Below are 13,580 nucleotides of genomic sequence, written 5' to 3'. Positions count from 1 at the left end.
CCCCTGAAAAGGGATCTAGGCCGTATATTACAGCTCTTTTTCGCAAAGAAGTGTTCCATGCAGTATAAGATTTAGTAAACTCAGGCATTCGGCTGGTCACTAGCAAATATTTTTGGCTTTCAATGAATAAAGATGTTAGGTCCTGGGCCAGACAATGCATGGCGTGCAAGAAGTGTAAAGTCACTAAGCACGTACAGACAGAAGTAGGCACATTCCCTCGGTCTACCAAGTATTGCTTCACAATCATCGACAGGCTCACGCGGTGGCCTGAAGCAATCCCTCTGGCCGGCATTTCCGCACAATCGTGTGCCGATACTCATAGTTAGAAATGGATTCCACTTTTTAGAGTTCCAACCGAAGTAATTACTGACCAGTGAATGCAGTTGGAGTCTACCCTGGTGTTGAGTTAAACAAACTCCTAGTCTTCAAATGCCATCCGATGACTGCGTACCACCCGCGATCCAATGGGATGCGGGAACGCTGGCATAGGACACTGAGGCCGCTATAATGGCACGCGATGACCCGTCGTGGACGCAAGTCCTGTCTTTCGTTCCACTTGGCCTACGTACAAACCATCGTGAAAAGAGGGGAGAACTTAGACTCCCTAGCGACCTTGTCCTCGATACTTTTGCGCTTGCTTCGGCACGCCGTGGTCAAACTAAAATCACCCCCGCACTCCCGTCATTCTTCGATGAAGGCTAATTCTCCCAAGGACTTGGACGGCTGCACACAAGGCTTGGTGTGTGTGGATGCTTCCTATAAGCCCCTGCAACCACCATATGAGGCCTATATGAAGTTTTAAACAGAGGAGGTGGCGCAGTGGGATTAAAGAAATTCGAAATTTATTTCGAATGTTGTTTATTGACAGTTGCCACCACCGGTGTTCTCCCGAGTAGGCCTTGATGGGCCGAAAAAAATGATGGAAAGCAAAAAGTGATTTGACATTTGGAGATTTTCAATGAAGGCGAACTTGAAATAGTCCATAAAGAACTTTTCAGTTTCATATTTTCAATTTTGTTTTTGAATAGTTTATTGCGTTCCGTTTTAGATAATAAAGTTGCAAATTGATTACAACATTGTATTTGATTCGGGACAACTTTCTTCTTCGAAGGGGTGAACAGGAGACATACAACTTAAATGAAATTCGAGAGAGAATGATTGGGTAAGAATTTACATCGAAAGAAGATTTTTATCTTCAATCGCACCCATCGTGAAAATATTATAATTGAACAGAAATATGCCACGCTTCAAATCGAAAGCAAGTGCTAGTGATAGTCATATCAAGACTGAAATCCTACACTATATTTGTATGTCGGTTGATATCCACTGGCTGTGTCCATTTATAAATTCCACTTGATTATTGCCTAGTTTCGTAGATTGTAATGACATATTGGATTGGCTACGGCTACGGATTCGCTACGATAAAACGCAAATTAAAGTTACTTCGTTAGACAAATGGTAGCAGTCTCATGCTATACTCATGTGCATAACTTCTTTTATTTATTTGCTGACTTTTTGTTGCGTTTCTGATTTCTGTTCTGTTTTGGTGATACAATAATTTCGAATCCAAATCACTTATTGCAATCGACATATCAACTTGTTGGTTAACAATCGCATCCCTGCGATTAGTATTTTTAAAGGCACCATGTTAAAAGAAAATGCCGTCGAATTCACTCAAATGTTTAACTTTGATCGTTTTGTTTCGTTTTCATAGGCGGATAATCTGTGAATGTTTCTCTTCATAAAGCGAACGTTGCAGTAGTGTTCGGTTCTTCTTAAATTTAAAAAGTAGCCAAACCTACAACACGGATGAATCAGCCCTATTCTATAGGTAAATTAGGATACCGGAGCGACAAAGTCCCTAGGATAAAAATGTGTTTGCAGAGACTGCCATTGCTATTTATGTTGGATGTTCGATGGGTCTGATAAGCATATTTCCATGATCAGTAGTGCAAAACAATTTCACTTCTTTAGAGGTAGACAGTCTATGTACCATATTGTAGGTACTCGATCAAGGAATAATAAAGTCAAAACATATTACCGTACAAATCTTATGTAAAAACAGCTTTTAACGCTAGAAAACAAAATTTCGCTGTAAGACTTTGCAAAAGCCATTTCCATTCTAGAAACTGTGAAACTTGCTAAAAGATTTTGGTGGTTAGTTATTCCCACCACAACATAAATCTGTTTCAAAAAGGCAGTGTTCATCAATCTGAATAATGGAGGCCTTCCAGAACTACCTTGCCGATAAAGAAGTTATTGATTTACCAATTTCGCAGATGAATTTAGCGAATACCTTCTGCGCAGTAACGATGTTAAGGGCTATGGAGGGATTACACTAGAGGAAATTATAGCAAAAATGAAGGAACGAAACACCAGAAATTGGAAGTATTAAACTAATTCCTGCATATTGTGAAGCATTATCTGCACTTTCTAAACTATAGAAGTATTTTCATAATAATGAAAATGTTTTACCTTAAATTGGCTGAGAAAGCAATTTTAAAGGAATAAACTAAAATGCATTTTACACAATCAAAATTAATAAATTTCTTAACAAATAAAAATTAAATTTTCGTTTATTACGTTTGCCCTATTTCTATAAATAATTTTTAAGCAACGATTGAATTTTATACTTTCTTTCCCTTGCTCAATAAAATAAATAACTTATGGTAATTCTTAAGTGATTTTTGTTAAATTCACATTTAGACGGATAAACGCAAAAATTTTGCAATTATATAAAGGGCAGTTAATTGAACAATATTGCACCTATCCAAGCCGGCTATTATCTAAGCGACCTAAAGTTAAACATTATTTATTAGTAAGTCACTATCGAGAAATAAACATAAAAGTAAAAAAACAACCCAGTGACCACTTCAGTCAGGCTTTTTGAGAAGATCTTAAGCTTTCTGAGGAAATCGTGAGCTTTCTATACCAACGCGAACGGATTCCGATCGATCAGCCAATAGTTATAATATATCTATTCTTTTATTAAGAACACATTTTATTCCATTAAAACATTTTGCTTTTATTATTTTTAATTAACTTAAACTGTAACTACAAAACTAAATTTAAAGAATCCCAAGAGTTCTTCATTCCTCAAATTCTGACTTCTCACTTAAAACAACTGACATTAAAACTCAATTGATTTTTTTTGCAACTAAATCGTGGTCTGTTCCGCCACGGAGAACACCGATGGTGGCCACTGTGAATCGAATTAACAACATTCGAAATAGATTTCGGACAGCGTTGTTGGTGTCTGACCATCCAAATATACGAAACAGAAGTCAAGGTTTCGCAAGACCGAGTGGATGAAACTTTGAAGGGCTTGCGCCGCATTACACAACCCGAAAGTCATGCGTGTGAACCCGAAGAGGCCAAAGGGTGTGCATATTGCCGTTTTTGGAACGTCTACTGGAGCTAAAGGGATTTGGTGATAGACCTTGGTTAAATCCAAGGTCGAAAAGATGCGACAGTTTGCGAGATGATGCGCAAAGTTGTAGATGAGTGGAATAGGATATCGGTCTGGAACAGTCTGCGCGTTTAGCCTTCTGTAATCCCCACAAGGGCGCCATTCGCCATTTGGCTTAGGGAACATATAGAGTGGGGAAGACCAACAGCTGTTCGAAGGTCTACAGATACCCTGTTACATAGGTTGTTCAAACGCTTTTCATGCAATAGCCAGCTTCTGGGGTGGTAGAGGACGCACCTTCGAGAAGATAGGGTAACCAGTAGTGTTAATGTGGTGCTGCACATTGTGCGTCACTGGTTTAGAGAGACTACATTCGGTAGTAATTTGGCTGAATTTTTGGAGGAACACCTCTTAAAGTACGGAAAGATTGTTACTTCGGTGAGATGTCATTTGTCCCGATGAATTAAGGTTGGTCATGGGATCTATAAGAAACTTGTTTTGCAAGTTCACCAGCAACCCATAGTGACACAAGAAGTCTGTACCTAATATGGGGAAGCTGACATTCGCCAGGATGAATCGCCACGAAAACGTCCTACGCGAGCCAAGACTCACGTCCACGATTTCACAATGTCGGCTACCAGGAGATGGATTAAATTTGGTTGCGTCCGCCGTTATTCCGGACATGTGGAACTGCGCCTCCAAATGGACGAACTACAGTTCCAGATTCCGTCGCCAAAATAGAAGGACGCGGACAACGAGGGCGGTCACATGAGGGTTTGATGGACCTGTCGCGTCTTGATTGTCAAACGACATAACTAAAGCTAAGTTAAGGACACGAGTGTTGCCGAAGACGCGGCTGTACCGGATTCTAACAAGGCCCTGTACTAACTACGGCAGACCGTACCCACAAATGCCCGCACGTGTGAAACGCAGACACCAACAACGCACTCCGAAGTGGATGCGTAGGCTAAAAAGAAAAAAAAAGAACTCGCCACAAAAGCCAAACTCCACCAACGAACGTATCAACAATATGTTTAAAATTATTTGTATATATATCTGTAAAAAAAAATAATGGAATAATGATAATAGATAATAACTTAAAACTTAAATTTTTTCCTTTCGGTGGCTCCTTGCGGCGACGTCGTTGAAGTCAGTTGATTGTTGAGTTTGTCTCGGCGAACTGGCTGCAGTCGATTTGCTGTAAACTTATATGATGCCGACGACCTAACAATCGTTCCTAGTTCGTATTCTCAACGCCGCTGACGTCATACAAGATTTGAAGTACAAATTGGGTGAAAATATCCAAATATCACCGGTAAGGCAGTACACTTCTGCCAAAAGAAAAATTGCAGACACACCATCGTGCAATGCCGTTAGGTAGGGCCTCGAATTCGAGGAAGGGGCAACGAAAATGTCCGCCGGTGGCACTTTGACAGTTCAGGCCATGGTCGCAGTTTTTTTTTAACTCCACTCGGACGGGTTCCACGGGGTCACCACTTTTGAGAAGATCTTGAGCTTTCTGAGGAAATCTTGGGTTTTCTGTACCAACACGAACAGATTCCGATCGATTAGCCTATAGTCATATTTTCTTTTATTAAGAACACATTTTATTCCATTAAAACATTTTGTTTTTATTATTTTTAATTAACTTAAACTGTAAATACAAAACTTAATTTAATACAAAACTAAATAAATTTCGAATGTTGTTAACCCGCTGCGCCACAATCTGCGCCCAGGCTAGAGGCAACATCTGATAAGTTGCCTCTGCCTTGGACGAAGTCGTCTATTTTTTCAATTTTGGGATTCTAGTCCAGAAGTTTCTTTCTATATGGTCTAGGCCGGTGGATGGTTAATTCATGACTCCCTCGTATTTAAACAAAAAATTAGCTCACTTTTTGTTATATTGTTAGTAGTCCCCACACGGCAATAAATTGAAAACGGATCTTGAATCAAAGTATTATATTTTCTCCTTTTTGGAGTAATTTTCATGTTTTCCTTGTTACTGAGCCATAAACGTTTAATTAACGAAAAATTCCCTTCGCCATGTGAAAAATCCTCTCAAGTCCAGAAATTTCCTATTGAATAGCGATATTTCCCATCCACATCATCATGAAAGTCATTCTCTGGCAACATTGTCGTCATCTTTCTAAAATTTCATTACTCATCGTACAACAGGCGAAACCGTTCCCGTGCACCAACACACTTTCCGGGCCGTCTGGCCGTTGTTTTCTACAAATGTAAACATTGTGTTTTGTTTACATACATTCCACTCGCCCCGTCCTGCTTGCTCCAATGCGCCGGACACGAGGCGCCTCTGTTATGAATTGGTCGGAGAAGTTATTTCCTTCTCAGTCGGCAAGAAACTACAGAAGCGGACGGTTCGTGTCAACGCACGTACGCAGTAAAGTGTTGTTCAGAAGTCTTTGGCTAGTCCTCTCCTGAACAAGCAAGAAAAGTAACAAGAAAGCAAGAACCATTCAAATTGGAAACAAACCAGCGGAAAACAGGATCCCCCGATCGATCGCTCGTGCCGTGAAGTGGAGAAAAGTACAAGTGAATTTCCGCGACTGCTGCATTTCCGAGTATTTTCCCAGTTTCCAAAGTTCACCACCCAAAAAGCCAAATACCAAAAAATAGAAGAAAATCAATTTTCTACGAGTTTAAGTGTGCCGATAAAATTTGTGATAGGAATTTTCCCAGGAAAATTCGCGTGTAAATAATTGAAGTTTTGAAGTAGCAGATAATCGTGTCGTTCACACGCTAAAGGAATAATTTCCGAGTCAAGGATCAAATCGTTTGCGGAGGACCCAGTTCTCCGTGGCCAGAGCTTTAAGTTAAGCGGAAGACAAACTTCGCGGATCGGGAACTCGTCCAGGACCAGAGGCGAACCCTAAACAGTCGCGCGGAGCCCAGGAGAAAACTCGCAAGAAAAAGGTCAAACCAAGGCAGAAAAAATCGCCTCCAGCGAGTGTGAAGCAAAAAACCAGAATACGTCGAAAACGTAGGGAATTACGGGTACAACGGAGTGAGCGAGACCGAGTCAGTGGCTGCGCGTCCCGTTCTCGCCTGCTGTTGTAAAATCGATTGAGTGGCACGTCGCGCGGTGTTGCCAAATCGCCGAGTCATCGTGAACCGGTTTCATTGAGGAGGTTGTGAAGTGCGCGCGCGATTTGAATCCTTGTGCGGCGAAGGATCGTTGAGGCAAGGAGTAAGGAACGTGCGGCAAGTTGTACGAGACAACGGACCGGCTGTGGAAACGTACGCAAGAGCCCAACACCTACCATCGCCCGAGGACGGCACCCAGCAGCACAGAAAACTGGACCTGACACCGGCGAACCATTACCTTCCAACAACGCTACCTCCAGCCACCATACTAGCAACGACTGATACGCTCATCCTGTCCAATCTGCAGCCGCAGTCTCAGGAACCCCAGCAGCAGCAAATCGCCGCCAATATGCCAAGCAAACAGGCCAGCGACGTGCTCGCCGTCGAGGAGCTCGTCCACGAAATCAAAGAAAATCTCCGACTGAAAGCCCGCCCTTCACACAATCACGGCCGCAACTCGCGGCCCTCGCCATATCACATACCCTGTCGGTCGTGGAGCGACCAAGCCCTCACCGCCAACTCGCCCGCCGTCGACAAAAAAAAGTCCAATCCCGAGGACGGGATCGACGATCCCTACGAACTCCTCCAAGCTCTCCTAAAAAGTAATAGTTTAGTCAAAGAAGCCGTCCGGCGATTGCAACTCAACATTTCGCCCAAACAGAGGTACAACTTCTACGACAGCGACGAGGATTCAAGGTCGCCGCTGTATAGGATGTGTCAGCTGGAATTGTAAATGGGGTGTGCGTGTAGGCGGAGTGCAGAGCGCCGGGGACTCGACGACGCCGGCCGTGCCCGCGCGGCTAGGATGCAATTTGAGCAGGTGTCGTCCCCGGCCTGCGGTAGGAACTAAACAAAATTACACAAACAACACTACAAAAACCCCTCGACTGAATATTATAACAAATAACAAAAGAAAACAAAAACATAGAATGTGTTATTAATTATAAGTTTTAAACTATGCGTACCGCATCGTTTTTTGCTGAGGAGCGGAGAGAATGCGGCGTGCTGGCGATTGATTGGAGGATTCGAATAGGAAGTAAGGATTCAGTGATTCAATTCGTTCGGGGGCGGAGGGAGGGAACGTCTCGGAACGGGACTAGGACCAGGGAGCAGGTGGCGCAGATGATGAGGACGAAGGCAGGGAAATGGCCAAACAACTAGGGTGGATGTTTTCCACCGCTACTTCCGAGCACGCTTGTTTACGAGGAATTTTGGACCGTGGCAGCTCCCAAGTTATTTCTGGGAATGCTCCCGAACTCTGCCTTCTTTAAATGGAGCGGAGTATGTTTCTTCGAGTAAAACCACCTCACTACGCCTGGACCTGCTTACTATCACCTGCCCGCCTGATCGTTCAACCGGAACCCGTTCTGTTCCGCGCCAGGGATCCGAAGACGAGAATCATGCATTCCAGCATTATTTTTATGTTTCGGAGACGTACATGCTGTTCGTATTATTTCCATGCTGTGATTACAAAAAAAATTAATACTTTGGTGCGTTCTCCCTCGACGGATTGGGTAAAAAAAATCGAACAAAAATCAGTGGAAGAATTGACTATTTAGGCGGGAGGACTGCGGATTCTTCGGCTGTGATTGGGACGGGAAATCATGACGAATCGAAGGTCTACCGAATTCCTGCAAGGCTCACTTGACTTCTGCGTTTCAGCAGATGTACCAGTCCTGAATGCATGTGACCATCCCACCATCCCGACGTATTGTCCTGAACGTGATCAATGTGCCTCGGTTTCGAGCTCTAGGAGACCTGCAAGGCTACCCACCACCAAACAGGAGTGACCTCTGCCGTGGCTTCGACCGCAGCCGCAAGAAGACCGAATTCCTCCTCTTCTAGATAAAAAGTATGAACTGATCTCATTCGTGCGAATTATATTAATTTTATTAATTAAAAATGTGAAAAAAAATATTTAAAAGAAAAAAATTATAATAGAATACACAAATAAAAGCTTTTTACAATGGAAAATAGAAAGAGTTCCAAGAGGAAAACCAACTGTTTGGTGCGCGAGAGAGACCCCTGAAACCATTCGCTATTTAAAATACTAAAACAAAATGGCTGGTACGCGTGATGTGAAAAATGAGTCGCAAATCAATAAAAAAAATGTGTTTTGATGAAAAAGCGTGTGCGAATCCGATAGACGTGCTTGTTTTGCGTGCATGACGAACAAATGCTATACGATCCATTAGAAATGTCTGCTGAAAACCAGAATCATCTGTGGAATAACTCTTGAGTGTTGAACGAATGTCCTAGTAATAGCGAGACCGCGTGCTCGCGAGTGTGAAATAATAAATTTACATTTATGATAATAATAGGGTACTAATTGTAAAAAGTCTCATTAAAAAAACACAAATAAATCCAAAACATGGAACGGAAACACCGCTACAAACATCCAATAGGAGAATCGACGTCGTCTTTAAAGCAAAAAAAAAACCTTGAGAAAACCGCAAAAAAATCTAAGATTTACTAAGAGCTAGCCTTTAAATTCAGTGTATTTACTTAAATAGCAACAAAACAATAACAAATAAAGATCAAAAGGATAAAAAGTCTTGAGCGAGTCAGCGAGAGAATCTTTTTCTCATTTCGATTTGTGGAATTCAATTATATAACTGTGCAAGTTCGTGTATTGTTACTATTACTCGTGCTACTCCGTGAAAATTTAATTATAAAAAACACTAAACTACAAAATAATCAACAGCTGAGATATATGAAATAGTTGAAGACAAACCAGGCATATCAAGGCACTTCCATCCCGCCCAAGCAACACAATAAAAATATTGAAAAAAACCAGCAACAAACTAGGCAAAACTATATAAAATTAAACAAATAAAAAAATAAAAATAAATGGAAACTACTAGTGAAAAAAAAACTAATAATAAAACATTATTTTCGAGAGCTGTGAATATTAAAATTACATAAAAATTATAACAATTATATAAAGATAGCAACTATATCTAGTACGATAAATAAATGATAACTCTTTCATCTTTGGAATCATGAAACCTCCCCTCGGATCCGACATATTTTCCGTTTGTTGCGCGAGGACATATATCAGTTTTTTTTGGTTGTTATCCCGTTACGTCGGAAAGTCTGGACTGCTTTCGCATGAAAAGTGGGAAGATTCGTCAGTGTTGCAACGCTGCTTATGTACTGGATCGGAATCCACGAGGAGTTGCCCGGCATCGGATCATCATTGCCGCGACCCACTTTCATTGCTGAGTAATGGATTTCACCATGTTTGTCGTCCAAGGCTTCAGGATTTTCAACGAGTTAAACTAGTTTACATAGAAATATCTTGAAAGTTCAGAATTTTATCTAAGTTTGCAGGAAAGATTGTTCTTGCAATTCGGGGCAGACTGTATTATATTTAAATGCGCTTTAGAGCACCCGCGGGGTGAATAGCTGACTTCCGAAATATTGGTAGATGCAGTAGGTTTTCTGCCCCCAATTTAGGGAACAGTCTTTCCTTGAGTTTGGTTTCGGGGAAAATCTAAAACAGTAGACAGACAAAACGGCGTTTGGTTAGTGCACTCAAGGATGGATAAGCTCTTTCGTGAAATGCTCGATGAATTTCGACTTTGAGAGTCATGTCCTGATGGATCAGTTTTAATATTCTCATGGATCACTTTGATACAATAGAAATAAATAAATAAAAACAAAACATGCCACTCAATGTTGAATAAATTTGACGAAGAATTTCTCGTTTTTAGTCACTTTATCGTGGAAATTGGTATTTCGGGAACCTGTTGTCCCCTTGTTCAGTCTTTCTTCTTTAAATTCTATTCGACATTGGCGATTGGTCTCCATTTCAACTGATATGTTACTCAACCAAAAATATCACTCCAAAACAATGACTGAGTTTATCCATTCACTCGAACCCATTAAAATACAAACTCCTATAATCACAATGCAAACCGAAACCTCTTCATTTTCAACAGAAATGAAAATTCTCGGGAACGAATGTTTCAAGTCCTTTTTAGACTCTCCCCGTTTATCACAAAGATCAATGTATATCGCATCCTATTAGTTGTAATAGAAGTTTCAATTGATACTTTATAGATCACATTACATATTGTTATAGAGAAAATATCATGAATTATTTAATTTCCCATTGCATATATCATCCATCATTTGCTCCCTCTCATCCCAGCAGGCTTTCACCCAATTTTCACATTCATTCTTTGTGATTCCCTCCATATGTATCCCGCATTCGAAGCAATCGCTGCCCTTAACCTTCTCTCTATCATTCAATAACTCCCTTTTCTCTTGAATAAACTACCACATATACATAAAAAGCATTGTAATGATGATGTAGATTTGTTTTATTTTGTTTAAAACAAATTTTTTTCTATAAAAAACTTCAGTTATTTATAATAATTGATTTATCAATTGCATTATGTATGTAATAAGTGATTTGTATTATACATAAAATGATTAGATGGAAGCAGATGAAAGAAATGGAGTTGAATCCTTTATATATATATAAAAACATAAATTTATTAATTATAATTTTAGTTATCGATTATATAAAATATTCATTTGTCAAAAATGAATTTGAAGATTTCTTGTTTTTATAACAAAACACACAAAATACGCATATATATGGCGATATATAATGCAAAAATAGAAATATATGAAATAATTACTAGCGAAGGAGATGAGAAAAAAGAAAATATTAAATTGAAAAAAAAAAAAAACGATGAAAACGAAGAAGAAAAAATTAAAGCAAATTTTTTTGTATAAAACATAAAAACTTTCTTTTTATTTGATTTTCGATACACACTGGTTCTTGTTCTTTTCGATGGTTTGGTTTTTGTTTGGTTCTGTCGATGTTTTTGGTGGCTTGGTCAGACCTTTGAGAGTCCGATTCTATTATTGAAGGCTTTGTAGGAACCATCATCACGACTAATTTGACTACGCATCGTCATAGTCGCTTTCTGTCAAAAAAGTACCCAGAATTTGCAAATTAAACTGTTTCTCCTACTTTCAAGATGACAGAAAGTAGGCTCCATTTGATGCATTAGATGTGCCACTCTTTGAAACATTTTGCTAGGTGATCGGTATAGTTTTTATTTCCTTCATCGAATCGTTCTTAATGTACTCAATCTAGTCAAAACGGTTAGAAGTGACTCTGGCGGCTCAGTCAGTGGTAACAAATTGTTCTTACCAGTGTAACAACACATACCAGGCATTTCCTTCTGAAATTGCAAAGCGCGACTATGTAAACACAATGTAGCCATTACATTGCCCCGCCTGCGGCTACTCCTCAGTCGACACCGCCTGCCGCCGTCCAGACTGCTGGTCCGCCATAACCAAAAGCCTACTGATGAGACTCTTTGGGCGGAGTTGAAATGCATCTGGGCGCACGCTAATTTCTCAATTATATTTTGGTGACTGTCTTCAGGTGCCAATTGCGCACGCAATAAGAGATGGCCGAACGACTCAACGACCTACAGAATCACCCTGCCTACAACACAGTCTGCTACGCAGCTGGCCACCGAGGCAATTTCGAAATGTCTCCGGAGCGAGACAACGCTCCGTCGCGCCTTCAACGAGACATTTTCCGCAGCATTTGCTGATTACGAATTGCAACACAATTGCTCTACCCTTTGACATCGTTCCCGTCGCTCCACTCCCCGTCCCGAAGCTCCACTCCTCGCCGCTGCTCTAAACCCTGGCACTTGATTTGATCGTGCCAGCGGCCCCGGATAAAGGCTGACCTACACCCCAAAATAGCTGTTGGTTTCCAGGCTTACGTCTGCCACTTCGACGGACGAGGTGATAACATAAAAAGTAAGGATAGCGCACTTTCACCATTGCGTTGTGTCAAACTGACAAAAGACAGCAACCCCGACCGGGTGATAGCTTCTTTTAAAATGACTTATCCGTACGAATGTGACACAATCAGCAATTCTTTTTAGTCTGAAGGTGTGTATATTAAGCCGTACAAGCGCAGCAACTCGCTAGTAAATTTCAGGATATCCCGCCTGGCTTGTCAATCAATGTAACTAGTTCTGTGTTCACTATCCGTCTGTTTTATCTCAATGTAAGGGATTCAGAACCATGCTGGGTGGTTTTAAATCTATCCGCGCAATCCAGCAAGATCGTCTAATTTGTATTTTTGAAACTTGGTTTGGTGACAATATGCTGAATTCCGAACTCCGTAAAATGTGTTTCATTTTCTGCTGCGACAGGGACCATGCTGCGCCGTGTAGGTCCACTGATGGTGGAGTCCTAATTGCAATTGAAGATCAATACCGCGCCGAACTTACCTTTTCCTTTCTGGCTCACCATATGATTGTGTTGCTCTATGTGTCTCCCCGCCTAACCCCAACCGCTGTCTCAATTGCGACCTTGCTCAGAAGTTTGGATTGTAGGTTGCCCATTTCATGATTCTCATAAGATCGCCAAGTTCTCTTGCGCGTCTAATCTCTTACTGTTTCTGCATTCTTTAATGATGTATACGTTCTCCCATGTGATGCTGTGTCCTTCCTTTACGGTGGATCGTGCTATCATCATCATGTCTTCCTGGCCATTCTTGCTTCCCTTTCGTGCTCTCCCCAACGTACCAAAACCGGTCTTTTCGTTTGTTCGATATAGCCCTTCTCGTAATCTGGACACGTTACTTTATATATGCCGCCGGATTCCGGCTTGTGATATTTGGGGGACCTTAGCTTGCTTTGAAGTTGGTGCATCCTACTCCATGGCAGCGTGCTAATATTCAACCCATTTCATCGTTCCTTTAAGCTTTGACGTAGCCGCAGAAAACTGTTGATCAGGGATGTCAGTACTCGTATTTCTTGGAGTCTCGCCATTTTCCTAATGATGATTTCAATAATTGATGGTTAGAAGCCGTTCTTCACTCTGGTGTCGATGAGCGTTGAGGGACACGGAGAAAAATCAGTGGTTCATTGCATGGAAAAGAGCAATTTTTATGTGAATGGGAGTGGTTCTGGAACCGTTCGATATGTGTTTGTAGGCTTTCTATAAATATCAAAAGCGGTCACCTTTTCCCCTCTAATATCTTTAAATCTAGAAATGGGAGTTCTCCATCCTCTTC

General features: G+C 41.1%; 2 protein-coding genes across 2 annotated transcripts in view; both read left to right on the top strand.

Annotated features, from left to right (window-relative positions):
• Positions 1-13,580, top strand: part of LOC119653373 (xaa-Pro dipeptidase) — a 370,526-nt gene that overhangs the window by 140,710 nt on the left and 216,236 nt on the right. The window lies entirely within an intron of this gene.
• Positions 6,864-7,247, top strand: LOC119654007. The gene has a single exon (XM_038059169.1). The coding sequence runs from the start codon at positions 6,864-6,866 to the stop codon at positions 7,245-7,247; it is 384 nt and encodes a 127-aa protein (XP_037915097.1).

Source organism: Hermetia illucens, chromosome 4, assembly GCF_905115235.1.
Source record: "Hermetia illucens chromosome 4, iHerIll2.2.curated.20191125, whole genome shotgun sequence".
Classification (NCBI taxonomy): Eukaryota; Metazoa; Arthropoda; class Insecta; order Diptera; family Stratiomyidae; genus Hermetia; species Hermetia illucens.
Note: the sequence above shows the minus strand (reverse complement) of the source record. Positions and strands in the feature narration are given on the sequence as shown.

Excerpts from the sequence above, each read along its gene's own strand:
- LOC119654007 (XM_038059169.1), top strand. The coding sequence starts at position 6,864 with ATGCCAAGCAAACAGGCCAGCGACGTGCTCGCCGTCGAGGAGCTCGTC.